The 20,078-nt window shown below is 40.8% G+C and overlaps 1 protein-coding gene across 9 annotated transcripts in view; it reads right to left on the bottom strand.

The window, feature by feature from the left end:
- Positions 1–4,562: 4,562 nt before the first annotated feature.
- Positions 4,563–20,078, bottom strand: part of PPP1R12B (protein phosphatase 1 regulatory subunit 12B) — a 114,495-nt gene continuing 98,979 nt past the window's right edge. For 5 of the 9 annotated variants that reach the window (XM_048496685.1, XM_048496687.1, XM_048496686.1 and 2 more), the window contains 2 exons: positions 12,723–12,899; positions 7,075–7,171 (listed from right to left, as the gene is read on the bottom strand). In XM_048496685.1, the coding sequence (XP_048352642.1) occupies positions 12,765–12,899 (135 nt within the window). In that variant the 3' untranslated portion in view covers positions 7,075–7,171; positions 12,723–12,764. Of the gene's footprint in view, positions 7,172–12,722; positions 12,900–20,078 lie in introns of all 9 variants that reach the window. The other 4 variants (XM_048496688.1, XM_048496690.1, XM_048496689.1 and 1 more) reach the window with 1 other exon arrangement.

Genomic DNA, 20,078 nt, shown 5'->3' with positions numbered 1-20,078 from the left:
ATATTGAATTAGTGTTCAGAGTATACAGAATAAAAATAGATAATTAAAAACAGAGGTTCTGGAAACCAGATCCTAACATGCCCAACTTTAGAAAAAGCCTGGGATCCAGAGACCTGGGGAAGGAGTTTCTTACTGCTCCGAGTTGATGAGCCCGACCTTCTGAAAACAGCTCCTGTACTGTTGGGGGAGCTTTAGAGATGACTTCCAGCATAACAAGCTCCTTATTTTGCTGCTAAAGAGCAGTTACTTAATAGCACGTGTGATAAGTTCTGACACCTTCTGTCCTATTTGGTGTGCTGGCCTGTGGAAGCCCAGTTCTTGCAAATCGACATGTTGATGAAGAGTGTTGAAGTTCCTATGAAACTAGTGAGTTAGAGACAGTCTGGACAATTGCACAATTGAAAGTTTTGAAAGCTACATATAAATATTTACTCGCCATGTTCCTCTTAGGAAACCAGGTGCATTGTTTAAGTATACTGGCTCCTACAAAACATACATGAGAGTGATTCAGCTTGGGCTGGCTTCTTGACAGTCCATGTACCATCCGTTATATTGTTGGGCTGTCATAAATTATGCAGGGAGGACACTTGCCTTCCTATGACAAGCAGGCAGCTGCTTCTGGGTGTGCTGTAATAAACAGTGACAAAATTAAACAATCCAGCCCGTACTTCCCAAAGTATTACCAATACCCAAATTGCATACTCATTAAGTGTTTAGTGAATCTGAGGCTGCACCCAGATGACAAAGAAATATTTAATGCTTACAAACCTTGGCTTGTGCATGATTGGAGCTAGCTAGGAAGTCTTCCTGCATGTTTGCAGCTACAGAAACTTGAGTGTGTTGAGATCCAGATTCCTTCCTTGTTCTTATTCAAACCCTCAGTTCTGCTAGTGTGTATTGCTATTTTTTTTCAAGCTGGTGTTTTCATATTTTTCACCTGAATAGGACAGTTCTGCAGAGAATCAACACTCTTGTCAGAGAAGTGAATGATGGGGCAATGTTTACTTCATCAGAACAGCCAGCAGAAGGGATGTTTCCTCTGTGAAGAAAGGTGACATTTGTAATCAAACACAGAAAACTGCATCAGTTGGCCCATGAGATTTTTAGACTGGCATTATCTACTCTGACAGGCAGTAACTTTCCAGGCAGGTTGTGTCCCAGACTAGTTACCCAAGATCTTTGATATGGGAATGCTGGTCACTGAGGCAACTTCTCATGGAAAGCATGTGCTCCATTACTGAATTAGGCTCCCAGCAGAGCCTCAACAAAACACACCCCTCCTTATTTAGGAACATTCAGGCAGTGTTAAAGCACATATTTATTCATTTATAAATACTGTTGTGTTTACAAGCATCATATAGATGTGAATATTATTCCCAAACTTTCAAACATAATACTTCGAACGCTATATAACAATCAGTAAGACAAAAATCATTCATCTCAGAGTTTGAAAGGCCACTCAAAAAGTTGCATAAAAATACATTCTTTCCCACCACTCACAGGCTAGTCTTTTCTCCAAGCACTGTATTTACATAAATCTGTAAAACTCTCCTTAAAACAGGTAAGTACAGAATACTTGCTGTTCAGGAATTAGCAAGCCAACAGCAGAACACCACACTCTCATTCCCAGGACTCAGTATTTTCAGGGAATTCTTCTTGCTAGGATCATCAATAGCATGAACAAAAGGTAATGGTGGGGAGAATAACTGGTTTTGCAGCAATGGGTTAGGCCCTGCAGTTGCTCAGAGTTTTATTGGGAACAGTCAAAAAGATATATTTACTAACTCACTTCAGAAAGAGAAGGAAATGACTGAGGCCGTTTCCGCACGGCCAGGAGGCGCCCCCACGCCGGCAGGAGTTCTGTCGGCGTGGGCCTGCTCGCACGCGAAGCGCTAAGCGAGCAGGCTTAAGGAGGGGTCGCCGCAGATGGCAGGCGGCTACCGCTGAGTCAGCTCTGCGCCTTCCTCGCCACGGTCCTCACGCTTCGCCAGCCGCGAGCCCGCCATCGCTGCCCTCCCACCCCTGGAGGTCGGAGGACAGTGTGGGCGGGGCTGCGACCGCAGGTGACGCAGGAGGACACCGTGAGTAGGGCGGAGATCGGAGACAGCGTCTTCCCGGCGGCGCGGTTCGCACCGCGCCGCAGGGAAGACGCTCCCTCCCCAACAACAACCCTTTAAAGGGTTGTTGTTTAGGGCGGCTTGACGCCGCCCTGGGGGGAGGGAAGGGGAGTCAGGTCGCCCCTGCTGCATTGCAGCAGCGGCGCCTGTGCGAACGGCGGCCTGGGGGCGCCTTTTTTGGCGCCCCCAGGCCGTCATAAATGGGCCGTGCAGAAACGGCCTGACATGGGAAAGAAACAAGAGAAGGAAAGAATCAATCATGGATGTGGCTAATTTCAAGAACCAACACTTGTGAGCCGTTTAGGGCTCCCATTGGTAGGGGGCTCTTCTTGGGACATGCTGCCTCAAACAGTCAAGTCACACGAATCTATGTTTAAAAGATGAAGGCAAGTGCGATCCAAACCTAACCCAGTCCAAGAAAAGCCCGCGGGGATTTGTAAGATCAAGGCAAAGTTATCTTTCAAGATAATTTTACATCCTTTTTTTGTATTTCTGAAAGTAGGAGTTACACACACAAGTGCTGGATTCAGGAGCTGTCCTATACTTCAGGTAGGCGATCATGGCAGCTACTTAAGACAAAAACATGGAGAAAAGGGACCTACAACAAACCACAGCACAGCCTCGGGACCCTTGGAAGTCGTGTCTAAAAGGTGCAGTCAATGCGAGTGACAGAATTGTAATCTCCGCAAGGAAGGGAGGCTTTGAACACTTGAGAAGTATTACCAACACATTTGGAAAGAGGCAAAATCCAGGGTGGGATTTAAAGTGGATGATCATTAACAGTCCTCCATCTTTAAAAAACAACGCTAGTACTTATGGCAGTAAGCAAGAACATGTTGTATTCTTGTTCTAAATGTATTTTAATTGAATTCCGTTTTCTATTTATTGTCAGTAAACTGGCTCTTTCGTCATCTAGAAATACTGGGGAGATGCAGGTTATAGTGCGTCAGATAACTGTTGGCAAATTTATTTCCTCTCTACTACCTGTGCACCAACATTAAGCTTGTTCTCAGTTTGGGAATTACTTGAGGCAACATATAACCACAGTGACAACACTCTTTACCCTGAACCTTTCAGACCATCCCATTCCTCAGGCAGAAACAGACCCGGCTTTCCTGAAATACAAAGTATCCTGTCTACCCAAGCACAGCTATAGCTAGCCTTATCATTCCTTACGACTCCATGAGCTTTAATTGCTAATGAAAAGCTACAATGATGATGGGGGTTCACATATATTAGCTTAAGGAGGAAGTGACTAGTTGCTGTTAGGATTTCTATAAGGCTGACTTCAAAGAATCCAAGTCAAGGCCATGTTGATAGAAAACCATCAACCAAAGTGATGTTATCTGTCAAAACATAGCACACTGAAACCTCTTGCATTTTTACAGGTATGCCATTCAACAACTGGTTGAAACACATCTGTTCAGTTCCCTAGATTTGCCCACAAATCCTCTATTAACTGCAAGCCAATACAGATGGGATGAGAGCCACCATTACACTGTATTTGGCCGACTGTCACAGCTGATGCCACTTTGAAAACATACTTGCTCTTACAGCTTATACTTCCGCTATACCTCTACTGACAATGTTTTCCACTAACTGCTCAGCCTTTATTCACTATCACAGCTGTACACCCCCTATTTCTAAAGTGCATTGTAGCCCCTCTTAATGCAAGTCAGCCACAAAACGTCAGCTCTTCAGACTTCTTTAGACAAGCTTCTTCCTGGTGAGTTCTTTCTGAATGGCCTCCAGCTTCACCTGAAAACGTTGCTTTGACTAACAGTTCTCCCCTTTAAGTTTATGATTTGTGGGCAATGACGGCAGTCCTATTTCTTCCTTATTCTGAGTGAGTCTTCTTAAGTAAAAAAAAGAGTTGCACCCAAATGTCCACTTGGCTTTGGAAGAGGTTTATACAAGACCTTATGCATGCATACAGCTTGTGATGTACATCTTAGCTATAAAAGCTTTTGAGAGAAAGAAAGCAGCGCAGCAGAGAGGGCTACTTAGAAGTTTAAAGAAAACCTTCCCAGGGCCCATAGCTTGAATGCCCACAGAGCACATTCAGATTAAACTTTCAGTATGTTCCCCATTCAACCTGCAATTTATGCAGAGAACATTCTAGCACACTTCATAATCATACCGTTATATAAAATCCCTCTGAACACTAACATTTACCAATATTAAGCCATCATTACCCAGTAACAGTAATTTTGCCGCTCTGAATTTACATAATTAAAAACAGATAAATCCGCCTGAGAGAGAGAGAGAGCTAACTTCATTAGGAAAGTTTGCTCTATCATTAAAAACCTATATTAAAACCATTATTTATTTTAATTCTGGGATAAAAATAGGTTCTCAGGTAATTTAATTGAGAGAACCCTTGGTATTTTACCAAAGGAGACAAAGCCAAGTTTTGAACAAGGAAAACTGTATCAGAATGCAGAAAGTCCAGAAAGTCCAGGTGTATGAAAACTGCTTTCAATGACCCCACAGCCATTATTTCTCTAGTACCAAGTACGTACTTTGACTAGTCAACTGGATTAACTTGCTCAGTTTCCAACCTAGGCAGGATGCAAATTTATATACTGGATCCTAACTTTAGAAATCTACTCCATATGGCACCATATTTGGTGCTTCTTAAATCCTATATGAGCTTGTACAGTTTTGCCACTAAGTTCACCCAGATGAAACTGCGTAAATGGTTTAATCGTATTTCAGTAGGATGTGATTACAGATCCTCACTACAGAATGGATTATAACTGACTGTTATAAATAGGATCAGTTGAAATTCCTTGCCAGATAATGAGCTAGTATGCCAGAAACTTGGAAAATATGATTAAAAAAGAAGTCGGGACATACATTAGCCCTAACTCTACAAAGACAAGTACTAGTTCCTGGGTTATCTAGGTCCGGGACAAAAGGTGCAAAGTAAGGCAAGCATCAAAAACTCTAAACATACAAAAAGGTAAATTTATAACAGTAATAGATAACATCAGTAGAAGTACAAGGAACTGTACAATGTAACTGACCCATCCAAAAACCTGAATGCATGTTCCACAAAAAAGAGTTTGAATGCAAAGTTTATAAGGCGTAGGGTTTGCTGAAAAATTCAGGTTCTGCTTTCTTTCTGTTCAAAATTGGCATGCTAAAATGTTCGCCATGCTAGAATTTGAAACCAAAAAACAGAAGCAACTCCATTGGCCAATCCAGTGATGGGAATGGGCTCTTAAGAGAATTCTTTCCAATTCTATTAAGTTGATGCGAACACACACATCTGGATAGGGAACATCCAAAGATTATGAAAGCCAATCATATTTTTTTTATAGAAGCTGATCCGTAGTAGAGCAACTGTACATGGAGAACATCTTGCCCCACTGAGCATAGCTAGGAGCACCCTACGTTGACATAACTCACTTAAATCTTGGGACTGACATCAGTCCCCAAAGATTCTTTTCTAAGCAATGGTGAGAAAGTTATAACAAAACTAAAGTTTCTGAAAGTGCAGGCACAAACAACTTCATAAAAACAAGAGCATGCTTTGGAAGAGGAAGAACACAAGGGAAAAAGAGGCAGCCCAGTGAACAAGGTGACATGTTATTGACCAGGAATCTTTTCGTTAGGATCTGCAGGTAAAAGCTGGTTCCTATGGGCTGTAGTAAAACATAGAACATGAAATGGTCACATTCTAAGAATTCATGGCAGTCAACTCATTCATTTACAGTAAGAACAGAAAACAGGCTTTGAACAATGCCCATCCTACTGTTAACTTCCTTGCTAGATGTAAAACATGAATGAGTTCACAATAGAAAAATTACTGAAGTATCAAACATGGTGCAGCATGAAAGACTTTCCATCAGGATTGAGGACCATCACTTCCCACAGTGATAATCACTTCTACTCAGTCTTTCCATTCATCTCCTGATTTACACAACCCAAACATATTTATATCTTCAACTGATTTCACCATCTATTGAAAATTTACCGCCATTATACATGTTTGCCTAGATACTGAAAGGGTTTTTTCGTGCAGTGTTATAATTTAAAGACTAAGTGTGCTGTTTTGCTAATAAAGGTGTGTTGGTGTCTTGTGTATATGGACTGCTTGCATGGATAATTCACAGAACTGGGAATTTGGTAAACTGTTTCTGCTGGTAAGGAGCTTTTCATTAGAATTATGGAGGCAAATGTTAGCTGAAGAAGGCAGAGGCTAAAAAATTGTACTATCAAAAATTGCATTATTAAACTGCCAGAAAAGGCTACTATATAGAATGAAACAATAGAAAGCGTCAATACGTGGGCTACAAAGGTGAAAAACAAAAGGAGAAGAACCACTGAAGCCCAAAGTTAAATTAGATTTAAAATCTTACATTAAATAAGTCAGTCAGCTACTGAGACACATGGAGAACTCAGATCTCCAAGTTAAGTAACTGTTGTCATAGACTCTCCGAAAAATAAGTCACTGTGGCATTCAAAGCATTGCAGACTCCAAAATTCCAGAAGGGATATTAAACACATCTTCAAGACAATTCTCAATTTCATTCCTTATACCCTACTCCACCACCTTAAGACATGTTGGATCAACACAGTGTAGTCATTTCTATATAACTTATTACAGTAGATACTTCTTTCCACTGGGTTATGGTGGATGGAAATAGGGATTACAGCAGATTGTTTGGGTAGTTCAGAGGAATCTAACCCATTCTTTGTCCCTTTGAATGATGGGATTATTTCAACATTCTAAAAATATTAGAATTGGTGGTTGGTCATGCTGTGCATTTAGGGGCAAAGAATAAACACTGTGCAATATCAGAAAGCCCAGCAAGGTGCAAAGTAGTGGAGGGCATGACCGACCGATCCATCCCTACAATTCCAGAAGTTCTTTGAACTGGAGGATCAGAAGCAAGTGGGCAGAGTTGGCAGCTTATGCACAGACATCTTCTCTTTATGTTCATCCTCTGCTCAGTGCACTATTTTGAGAGTTTACTGATGACGCGGATGAGTGCTCCATTTTCGTCTTTCAGCCGCTGATTGTCTGACTTCAGATCTGTCAAAACCTGTTCAGACAGAATGCAAATGTTAATTATTTAAACATAAACTGCCCTCAGATTCATCACACAGCTAATGGATTTTTCTCTGTAGCCACAGTGGTGGAAAGGCCTAATAGTCTTCTTTTCAAAAAGTCTCATAAGCAGGTAAGAATGTCCATGCAGTATAGTTCCCATACATCAACTGCACAATATAAGAGGGAAAACAGAATTAACTTTTTAGCCCACACATATGAAGAACAGCATCTCCTCAAATGACCCTGTTAAGTTACACCACATACTGATTAACATTAGAAAACTGAGGAAAATACAACTACAAATGCTTTAGGGCATGATTAAGGTTGAGGAAACGATGATAATCTAGCACAGCTTGAAGTGCTCCTGGATGCATGTACTCCTTCGTTTTTCCAAAGGTTGGGAAATGAAGTTAATTCGTAGCACAGTGCCTTAAAATAGATGAAAGAAACTAGTGAAAAAGAGATTTTGTAACCCCCTCAAAATTGAAAACAGTTTCATACAATGTTCATACTGTGTAGTTACTGATGACAGAGTAGTCTGGTTGTAGGAGACTTGTGTTGCCCAGTGTGCATGTGAATCACACAGGCAAAATGATGTGGAGACATTTTGCTTGAAAAATGTCAGCCATTCACCAACCCATCTTTTATCTGCCTCCCATGGTCAGTTGTGCTGATGATTTATTTGCTTCATTTACACTCTTGCTTTCTCCTGCAGTGTCATCTTTTGAGAAGAACATGACATCCACACACATTGGGGACCAAAGCAGTTGATGCTGTTCTCCTCTCTTCCTTTTCATCTGCAACAACCCTGTGAGGTTAACTGTCCAGACTCACTCTTTTAATGCCTCAAAAAAACAAAAATGCCCCCAGTGGCCTAGAACAGGGGTCTGCAACCTGCGGCTCTCCAGATGTTCATGGACTACAAATCCCATCAGCCCCTGCCAGCAACCTAGAGAGCCGCAGATTGCAGACCCCTGGCCTAGAAAGTAATAATTTGTATGAAAGGACTGGTTGTTAAAAAGTGTTCTTTAGGCAAAGTCCTCTAACACCTTCCATTAAAACAGTGATTCTCAACCTTCCTAATGCCGTGACCCTTTAATACAGTTCCTCATGTTGTGGTGACCCCCAACCCCAACATTTATCCATTTTACAGATGGAGAACACTGATGCAGAGAGTCTTAGGCAACCCCTGTGAAAGGGTCATTCGACCCCCAAAGGGGTCCCGACCCACAGGTTGAGAACCACTGCATTAAAATCACCAGCATTATTATTTGAAGGAATTCCCTTTGTTAACAAATGGATATTTCCCTAACAAGACACAGGCTTCATTTTCATTTTAATGTGTTCATTGTGAACAGCAGACTACACAGGCAAGAAGAGTTAATACTGGGTACCTAGAAATGCCAAGCAATTCTGAGTCACACCCAAGGACACTCAAGAATTATCTATTTTGAGGTAGGAGAGAAGTTTGAGATTATTATACCTTTAGTAACTGGGGTAATATGCAGTACATGGTTGTGGTAAGAGCTTGCTTTCCAGACCCCACAAGCATTTTGCCAGCCACACCAAACCCCCAGGAATTTCTGAAGACTGGCTTCCATTGAAAGAAGTGACTAGGTGCCCATGTGATGAAGCATACTGGAATGATGCCTTATATGGCGCAAAGCCCTAAGCCCTAAGGAGAGGAGACCAGCTATCAGTGCTTGCAATATAAAACCACTGAGGGATGCTTCAAACATGACATGTCTACCAGCAGGAGGAAAGGGTAGCATGCAATGTGGCTGATGCTGCATGTCACACTTCTCTCCTGGAGATGTGAAGACCCAGAAAACATAACCCAGGTGGGGTGGGAATAGAGGTAATATTATTTTCCCAGATTTTTTTTGAAGAGCACACAAACAACCCTCCCTCCCCTGGTAACATATTCTCCCTTTGAGAATGAGTGACACGTTTTGAAACAATATGCTACTCATTCAAAACATATAACAGGAAAGTTTGCATGCAAGACAATTTGCAGCATTAATAAATAATTTCTCTATATACTGTAGTCATGTACAACAGTCAAATACAAAATGCATTTCTGCATACAGAAGGGGCTACATCTTCATAAAAGGAGCAGACGGAGCATTCTTTGCTTGCCTGCTGCTGCCAGCCTTCCTCAGGTGACTCTGACCGAACTTGTTGGAGACAGAAGCCAGGAGCTGTCACTCTGTGATTAACCCTTCCAGCTCTCTGTTTAGATTGCGAAAGAGCAGTCTGTTGGACTGCCTTGCTGGAATTTTCAAACATACATTTGGTGCAATATGACTGACAATATACACGTGGGAATCTGCAAAGACTTAGGGGAGGCATTTCACTTCCCCTTCCTCCACCATTTTATTTCCCTTTCCTGAAAGCCTCATAGGCTCCTATTCTTCCTGCTTCCTTCTCTCCTTCCTACACAACAGCAAACCTACCGTATAAACTCGTGTATAAGCCGAGGCACCTAATTTTACTACCAAAACCTGGGAAAATGTATTGACTGGTGTATAAGCCGAAGGTGGGAAGCCAAGAGGCAGAGGGAGCTCCTTATTTGGGCAGTGACTCCCTCTGATGTCTTTGCCCAAATAAGGAGCTCCCTCCACCTAGGGGCAGGCTGGGCTTCCTCCAACCCAGCCAGGAGGTGGAGAGAGCTCCTTATTTGGGCAATGACATCAGGGGGAGTCACTGCCCAAATAAGGAGCTCCCTCTGCCTCCCAGGATTCCCCTTCACCCTCCAAGGAGGGCAGCAACAAGCAGCTTGTGCAGCTGCAGGGAGGTCGTCCCGGCCACGCCCCCAGCCTCGGCAGAGGCCTGAAGAGCCGGCTGGTAAGCAGTGACTTGTGTATAAGCCGAGGGGGCATTTTTCAGCCTTAAAACAGGGCTGAAAAACTCAGCTTATAGGCGAGTATACATGGTACATTTATTTGTCCCTCTGTCTTCGGCATTCTCCCATCCCAGCAGCCTCCACCTAGGAAAACGTGACCCAGTAGTGTGGTGCTGGCTCCTGGGCATCATAGGGAACCTTCATGGACTTGTGGGAGGATATCTCACTTACCCCTGTATCCCCTGCTCCATACTATTTTCTCTTTCTGCCCTCCTAGCAACCCCCATATCCTCTCCCCTTTCCCCTTGTCATTGTCTTCTTGCCAGCCATTCACTAACCCATCTTTTATTTGCCTCTCATGTTCAGCTATGTTGATGATTTATTAGCTTCATTTATACTCTACCTTTCTCCACAACCACTCTCCACCTTTCTTTGGTCTCTTTGTGGTGACCAAAGCAGCTTACATTATTCTCCTCTCCTCCTTTTTAATGTATGTATCAACCTTGTGTGGTAGGTTAGGCTGAAAGTATGTGACTGGTCCAAAACCACGCAGTGAGTTTCTATACAACAATGGGACTGGGTCTCTCAGACCTTACTCTGAAGTTCTAATCACTATGAAACACTGGCTTTCATATGGTAGCTATTGTTGAATCATAGCAAGCAGCCAAGCCTAGTTGAGTCATGCAAGTCAAACAGTATCAAGCCATTTAGAGGCTGCATAGGACTGCGAATAGCCAGGTGAGACCTAGAGATCTCCCAGTATTACAAATGAATTCCAGACAACAGAGATTTGCCCCCAGAAGAAAGTAACTGCTTTGGAGGGTGAATGTAATTTTTACTAGTGGTAACCAAGTGAGTTGCAACAAGGGGAAAGTTATTTTTAAGAACCCATAATGAAATGTCAATCTGATTTCAGCCTAGGCTGGCCGGTTATTGCTTTTTTAAAAATTTGCTTGAGTAGATCTAAAATTCCAAAAATTCCAAAACACACGAACTTAAATAATGTTCCTGAACAGTAGAACCAATTGAATTGTCCAGACACAACACATCACTGATCTTCCTCTAAAATATTCAAGAACATCATAATGTAGATGAGGTTGTGCAAAGCATTACAAAAGCAACACGCAACTTTTCATAATCAGACTTCACAACGAAAAGGCAGACCAAAGACTACTGTGATAACATTTCACATTTTCACCGTGAGCTGTGTGCCAGCAAAGGAAAGTCTTCTTTTTTAAAATGAGAAGGGGAGGGGGCAGAGAGGGAAGCAATTCATAAAGAAATGTAGCAGGGACATTTCGGAGACATGGCTGGGGATGGAGCTGGCATTAGTTGACTTTCACCTGACCTTTGCCTGCTGGAGCTGGGGGCTTGGGCTTATTCCACCCTTTTGGGGGGGGGGGGCTTTTCAGCAGCAGCGAGGCTATTCCTGTTTTTAGCCTCCCCCACTGCTGGAATCTAGGAATAAACCTAAATGTAATATAGGGATTTTAATAGGACTCTTTAAGAGCTGCTAACCTCAGTATAGTATTAATAATTTCCCTCAACCCAGGTTTTACAAAATCGCTTAACTAGCAATCTTTATGGAGAAACCAAAGGAGCCACAGCAACCTGGAAAAGTCGATCTATGGCTATCAACCTTGATCCTCCTTGATCTGAGGTTGCAAATGCCTTAGCAGACCAGGTGCTCGGGAGCAGCAGCAGCAGAAGGCCATTGCTTTCACATCTTGCATGTGAGCTCCCAAAGGTATCTGGTGGACCACTGTGAGTAGCAGAGTGCTGGACTAGATGGACTCTGGTCTGATCCAGCAGGCTCTTTCTTATGTTCTAATCTTTCTTATGTTCTAATGTGGACTGTTTGCAATCACTTCCTGCGTGTGTGTGTGTGTGTGTGTGTGTGTGTGTGTGTGTGTGTGTGTGTGTGTGTGTGTGTGTGTGTGTGTGAGAGAGAGAGAGAGAGAGAGAGAGAGAGAGAGAGAGAGAGAGTGAAATCTCCAGTGCTAAGGCAAACAGTGGAAACCAGGTTCATTAATAACGTCTTGCACACATTATTAGTATGCTGTGCAGAAGCCATCCATGTCTTCACAACTAGGAATAAACACCACTTTAGCAATTCATAAAAAAGAGCTAAAGCTCTCTCCTTGATTAATTCAGCGATGACACAATAGTTTTTTTAAATACAGCTATACTGAATCATTTAGCAGACACAGCATGCCATAAAACAATTCAGTAATTAGCCACCCTTAACACTGATCCATATGTCAAACAGAGTCACTTGCATATATTTTTAGGATTCATGATGCACTACTGATTTACCACCATAAAGGAAGGGCTGCTAATTTAACACAAAACAACTAGATTTCTGGATTTCTGCTCTATCTAGTTTGTTTATTCATCCCTTATTGAAGGGTGTCTTTCTAAGGAAAAGTACAGCCCAAGTAAGCCATCAACCCAGCTGAACAATACTTGCTGAGGCAGAACTTTTGATAGGCAAAACCTGAAAGCAAATCACTGCTGTCTGCATCAGCTAAGCCCTGTTCTTCTGCTATAAAGGTTGTAGGAACTAGAACCAGAACTTATAATTCACAATGTCTGAATATTGCCTGCTGCTACCCAAGAGTTACATCCCTCACATAAAAAGGAAGATATTAGAAAGAATGACAGAGAATCTGGACAGACAATAAGAGCAAAGACCTGCCTGGAAGAGTGGAAGGAAGAAGATCAACTGGAGGGGGAGATGCTATAGTTCTTCTGACTCTGGGGGTTCAGTGGACTGCGAGAGCCGGGCTACAACCCGGGTCAGAGCCCTGTTTTCAGCCAGCAGTTGCTCATTCATCTGTCTCAAAGTGTGAATCTGTTTGAGCTGGTGAAGGTTCTGCAAAGTGAGACATGGACAAGATAGACAAAAGACAAAACACAGAGGATATAAAACAGCACAGAAACATGAATTCAGCTGACAAGCAGGAAAAAAAGAGCAGCAATGAGAGATAGACACACAAGAAGCTTGACAATATGTTGAAGCATTAAAAGTACTGAAGAGGGGCCTCAGATTTTGTTTCTCCTAAGGCTTAAATTTACCCGCATTTCACATTTAATAAGGTGAGTGAAACATTCATGTTTTCCAATGGAATGCACTAAAAGTTTTACTGTAGAGGTCAATACTGAATTCAGTACATGAATTTCCTTGGAAAGTTACTGACAGAATACACAAATTAATCAATTTACAGTACAGTTCACGTAAAAAGCAAATTAAAGCATAGGCCTTGAATTTAGTCTCTAGAGTCAAACCACCAGACTAAGGAGTCCTCAGTGTACATTGTGTAATACAAATGAATATCATCTGATGACATTCAAACAAGACCAAATGTGTTTCAACATAGTGGGCCAGCTTCAGTGGTTACTACACATCAAGAACAATTATTGATATAATAAGCCAAACTCACTTCCATGTAGCATGTATGTATACATCAATCAGCAATCTGACAAAATCTAAGCTCATACATTTTTATGTGTGAGCATGAAAATATGGAATAAAACCCATGTTTTGTTTCATGAAACAAGAGTAAAACAACAAGATGCATCAGTCTCTGAAAGGAGGAACGTTAACATATATATTTCAATAATAGTGACAGAAACTGGAATCTAAATAATATCACCATTTGGCCACAGATCTTTTGGGCTATTATATCAGTCTAGAACAGCAGTTCTCAACCTGTGGGTTGCAACCCCTTTGGGGGTCGAACAACCCTTTCACAAGGGTTGCCTAAGACTCTCTGCAACCAGTGTTCTCCATCTGTAAAATGGATAAATGTTAGGGTTGGGGGTCACCACAACATGAGGAACTGTATTAAAGGGTCGCGGCAGTAGGAAGGTTGAGAACCACTGGTCTAGAAGCTAAATTCAAGGCCTATGTTTTTAAAGTTACTGGCAGATACCATTATTGTTTTTAAAAGGATCGATAGGGGACACAGAGATTATAGATCTCTTCATTTGACCCGAATTTTGACCAAAGTACCTTTTGCATTTAATACAAGGAATATCATGCAAGGTGAAATTGATGGTTCTAAAAAGTAATGAAATCACTAACTTCACCATCCTTCACCATGCAGTATAGTACTTGCAGCAGTTAGCTTGCACAGTTTAAAGACGCTCTAAATTGTTCTATAATTTTCTATGTTTGAAAATGGTTGGGATGACTTGATCTAATTGATTCAAGTTAATTTAAGGTATGCCACTGGAGTACTCTAATTTTAGTTTACAGGAGGGTTCATTTTCTCTATCATAAAATAGAACAAAATCCTACATTAATGTCAAATGATTAAACAATGACAATTTGTAGTTTAAACAATAGTTTTTTAAAAGGCTGATTAATTTTACCTTCTTTAAAAAGAGTTAGGCCAGTGAGATATAGCATATGTCAACACTGGAAATCCACAACAAAAATTACAACTGGTAAACAGTAAGAGTATATGCAGAATGAAGCCTTGTTGGAAATTAACTCATCAAATTAATTAGCAAAAAACTCTTTCTGCTGCCTGGAATCCATTTATATTTTTGTCAGCGAACACTCAACAAGTCTTTCATCCTCCATTTTGTGCTAGGAGCTTGCAGAAATATGTGATTTACTAAAATTCATGTATAGTTGATAAAGCTTCAAAAACATCTTGTTAAAACTGTAAAACTAAATGTATAACAATTAAATACTGATTTTTAATATTTTGTATTTGCCTCTGTTTTCTCCCTTTTTAATGTAGTTATGTGTATTTATTGAGCAAAAGAGTTATAAAACAAACAAGAGTAAAACAACAAGATGCATCAGTTTCTGAAAGGAGAAATGTTAACATATATTTCGATAATAGTGATAGAAACTGGAATAAAAAGCACAGGCAGATCTTATGGGTCATATGAATTAATACACAGGTGAAAATCAGAGGTTCTGGGAAATTGTCCTAGATGAGCTGTCTTTGGCAAGGCACCAAGGACAATTCAATTGACAAGATGTAATGGTTTGGAACTCATGGAAGATTTCTGCAGACAAAAGGAAGGTATTTTCATCAATTCCCCTACTCCAGACCTCCAACCCTCATGCTGTTCTTAGGGTCTCCCTTATGTCAGGAGGGGAATTTTAGAAGGAAGGAGTAAAAGAAACAGGAGAGAAGTTACTCTCCATGGATGGAAATCTCTTCTGTTTGTGAAAATTATCTGTAGACATGCCTCATTCATTGGCTTGAATCCCACAAACACTTGCTAAGTGGAAAATCTTGAATGTCGTTTTGATACCAGCAGAAAAGACAATAAGAGCCCCATAGCACAGCATCCTTAAGTTATTTTGACATGTGTGTTTTAAATTGAACACGATATAATCTACTATGTGTAGTGATTAAACTTTTTTAAAAGTTGTTTTAGCGTCTCCAAACACAGATGTGCAGCAGAAACCAATCAAAATTTGGTCATTGAAAACAACATGAAGAAAACTTCAGACTTTCAAAAGTTATCCTATTCAGTGTAGAATCTCTACTGGTTTAGGAACTGAGATCGCAATCTTTAAGGATTTTAATAGTGTACTTCTTAGATTACTGAACCTAGTATTTTTAAGTGACACAAATTGGTTCCCAAATAGAAATATACACATTCCATTCCACTATCACCCCCCTCTCTCTTTTGCACTTTCAGGTATGCTGTGCTCAAACCAAGAAAACGCCTATAATTCACTTGGTTGTGACTTATGAATTGTGAATTCACTTGGTTGTGACTTATGAACTTCTCTTTTTAACTCATTTTAACTTGGGATTTATGGGTTGCATCCCATGAAGATCTGTGCAAGTGAAAAAGGATGAGCTTTTGACCACCAAAAATATTGGATCATGGGACCTGCATGGACAAAAGCCATGTGAAACATAAGACTGTAGAAAGCAGGGGAACCAGATGAGTTTGAGTGAAAAAGCTGGTTGCACCAGTCCTATGAAAGCAACCAGTAAAACTGCAAAAAGTACCGACAGTAAAATTTGCTATCCTGTTTGCAAACATGTTGCAAGCTACAATCAACATGCCAGTGCCTATATTCCATTTCCTTACTCGCTGACTGCAGAACACTCCTAAAAGCTGGCATGCTTGACTTAGGTTGTATTAATGTAATTGTTCAGATGCTCCAGGAAGTTATGTTGCATAACAATGGATCCACACAAGAAGCTGAATGCATCATCATATGTTTCAGGAAACAGGATAGTATAATCTGATAACACTGCGCATGTTGATACTTTAAAAGGTTTAACTGCTAAAAACAGCCAGCTCATTAAGCATATATAGTTGAACTGCTTGATTCCATTAAGTTGAGAAGTATCGCAACCAAGCAATCCTGAGAGTTTAGCAGAACTGCTTGTGTCAAATATCCAGCTCAGTCTTCCATGTCTTCTTCCAAGTGAGCTGCTGACAGCAAAGAAAAAAAATTCACACACAGCAGGGCAAGACTGCACATTCAAATGGAAGTTTTTGGACAAGTAATAAGCCGAAGTGCAACAACAGCACAGCAAAGCAGGGTGCAAATAGTATTTGCTTTATTAGCACAAGGTGACTTTGGCTATAAAAAGAAGCTATGGGCAGATAAGACACCTGATGCATGAAATGGGATGTCAGTCCGGAGAATCAGACATGCTGAGAATGACCTGTATTATGACTGCCACAAACACTAAGTTGCTAGGCCCATAAAGGATACTGAACTTATTTTAACAGCTGCTTCAAATTGGAAACCAATGGGGAGACTATAATGAGATTATACAAATTAGAACTGCCTTAAAAATAGGGCCACAGAAATATTTTCCATGAATGTCTGCTCCAGCAATCAGTTGCGACTGAGCAAGGCCTGACATCCAGAATGGTGCAGGGTATCTAGGATGGGGAGCTTCCCTCTTGCTCTTCTCATGCAGGAGTGTGTGAGAGGTGGATTATATTGTCAAATGTTATTGTCAAATGTTACAATATGTTATTCTTCTCCCACTGTAATAATGCAATAGTTTTGGCTAGTCACATATGTCTGATCCTACCTCACAGCAACTAGGCTGAAGATTTTGCATGATCACTCTTATGCCACAAACAAGAAAGGATCAAGCTTAGGTCTTCCTCAGCACTCCTTATAAATTCTCATTAAAATATTTTAGCATGACTTTGAAACTGGCAACAATGCACCATGGGTTCAAACTAGTTCTGGGAAAGGGTTTCAACACATCAGCCTCTCCCTTTCAACTAAGGATCAGAGATCAGAGCATAAGATAGATTCTAACTTCAGCTTTTAAAGAGATAAAGTGAAACCCAAATGGGGCTTGACTTCAAAGAATTATCACACTTCATAAACAAACCTGAAGCTCCTTTACAGGGCAACAGAAAATTGTAACCATCTCCTGTAAGGCAGCAAATGGCTTTCATCACTGCCTCTTGTTCAAAGCAATGAAGCCAAGGGAAATAAACTCACAAGGAATGGAAAACAATGCACCTTGGTAACAGAAATATTTGAATATCATGTAATAAACTATCATAGAACTACAAAGTCAGTGTAATGTTTTCAAGGGCAGCACTTGTAATAGCAGGAAGACAGCAATTCTCTAAAACAGACAAGAAAGAAAAATGGCAAAGTCAAGGAAGTAGTTTAAAGAGGAAAATCAATGCTTTAACCACTCAGAGAGCTTTGCTCAAGGTATCAAATCACAGAAGGCCTAAATGGGGTTCAGAGAAAACAACAAGTTTGACAGACTGCTGTAGTTTTTGTGAGAATGAGAGATTCTTTCCTTGTCTCAACTGTTGGCTTTTACTGTTGTTAAATCTAATTACATGCTGTTGATTGGAACATTTATACATTTGCTGATGAAACAGCTATTTAGAACATTATCCATCAGTGCTGTATGTGCTATGGTTGTAACATTATTTACTACTGCAGGTTTTATTGGATTTTTAAAATTCATTTATGCATATTTGTATATTGACTTCCTTTACTTCTTATAATGCATTGGATGTTTTATTGATACAAGGTGATATATACTAACTGACATAAATTTATCTCATACACACTGTTCTACCAATGCACAAACACACACACATGGTTATCTCAAGCAATACCCTGCAGTTAAGAAGAACTAAATTGTGAGAAATACAAAATTATTATTATTATTATTTATTTAATTTAATATACCGCCCCATCCCCGAAGGGCTCTGGGAATACAAATGAATTGGGGAATACAAAATTCAAAATGAATTGCAAGAAATACAAAATTCAAGTAGTCTGTGGCAGCCAAGATGTCTAATCGTGCAATCCTATGTAGAGTTACACCAGCCTAAATTCACTGAAATTGACTGGTTTAGACAAGAGTAACTGCTGAAAAATGAAATGTAAAAGTCTGATTAATAGCACCTTAAATAGTGACACAGTAAATGTGCACAGCCTGCTTGGTGCACTACTTGCACAGAGGTGTTGATTTTCAAAAACTTGTTCAACGACACATTGATCTGTCTTTAAGGTATCATAGGATGTTATTTTGAGAGAAATACAGCTATGATTTCCTCAAAAGATAACCACACAAAAAAGCCTCTCATCATGTTACTTCCTTATACAAATGAGAGCTGTAAATGTTGACTCATCTTGCAATGCAGAGAAAAAGAGAACTCTTGCTTCAAAGCTAATTCAGTTTAATGTTGGCAGGAATAATGCTGTAATGCATTGTAAGGCAAGAGGTAGCTGCAACTGAACAAGGCCTGAAGAAAAAACATCCAGAATGGTGCAGGGTATCTAGAATGGGGAGCTTCCCTCTTGCTTTTCTCATGCAGGGGTGTGTGAGGGGTGGATCACTGCCAATTCCTCCTCCTCCTCCCTCCAGCCTACCTATGCACCTCAGGATGTTTCCGAGGGTCCTTTGACACTCAGGCGCAACTTCAGAGGCAGAGGCCCTCAGAGAACTGCTATGGGAAGTGGAGGCTGCAAAGAACTCATCCAAGAATTGTTCCTGGGTTGATGAGTAGTTGTTCAACAGTTGTTGAACTACCAAGTGGCTGTTCAACAGTTGCCAAGGATTAGCCCACACAGGGCCTGAGGTGCTGCTGTTAGATTGTAAATGTATTTATTTACAATCTGCAAAGAGGCATTTCGTTACACTCAGATTGCATAATTTCCACAACTAATATGTATTAATGATGTGCATGTCTTATGTACGTGTAAGTAAGTGCTACGTTCACATAACTTGAGGAATGTTGATTGAAGCGTTCCAGGATGGTCATATAAGATCATCACACTACCACCTATGTTGCAATCTATAGGGGTAAAACTGTTTTGTTTAAATTAGTTTCTTCACAGATGTACCCAAATCACCAAATGTAAGTCCTGGATGCCCTCAAAAGATGTTACATTTTATACAATGAAAAGTAGTGTTGGTTTTTATACCCTGCCTTTTCTCTATCTTTAAGGTGACTTACACACTCCTTCCTTTCACCTCCCCACAACAGGTACCTTGTTAGGTAGGTAGGATTGAGAGAGTTCTGAGAGAACTGTGACTAGCCAAAGGTCACCCAGCAGGCTTCATGTGGAACAACAGAGAAAACAAACTCAGTCCTCTAGATTAGAGTCTGCTGCTCTTAACCACTACACCACGCTGGCTTTCACAGCACGATGGGTTGGCTTGATGGAGAACTATAACTGACCTGACAGAATTGGGCCCTTGTGCAAGGATTTGTATGTCCACTGCACCTTACTTCTATGGTTGGGAGTCAAGAAACAACTGCTGCATTTACTAAGACTCAACAGTACTGGAGAGGGGGATATTTTGCAAAACAAAACAAAAACCCCTTTATCATGCAAGTATAAAAACTTGTGCTTATGATGCACTCTGGAATCCTTGAGAATGAGTCTGCCTGTCCTGCCTCCAAAAACAGGACAGAAGGAAATTGCCTGTGTTGGTTTAAGTAGGTTTGACCTCAGAAGATGCAGAATCAGAGGCATGGCTTTTTGGGAGCACCGACACACTTCTGTACCCAGCTTAGTAGGTGCCTCTCTTTCTTGTCTTCTTCATGTTCTTCT

This window comes from Sphaerodactylus townsendi, linkage group LG05, assembly GCF_021028975.2.
Source record: "Sphaerodactylus townsendi isolate TG3544 linkage group LG05, MPM_Stown_v2.3, whole genome shotgun sequence".
Lineage (NCBI taxonomy): Eukaryota > Metazoa > Chordata > Lepidosauria > Squamata > Sphaerodactylidae > Sphaerodactylus > Sphaerodactylus townsendi.
The sequence above is the reverse complement of the archived record's forward strand: the minus strand, read 5'-3'. Positions and strand labels throughout refer to the sequence as shown.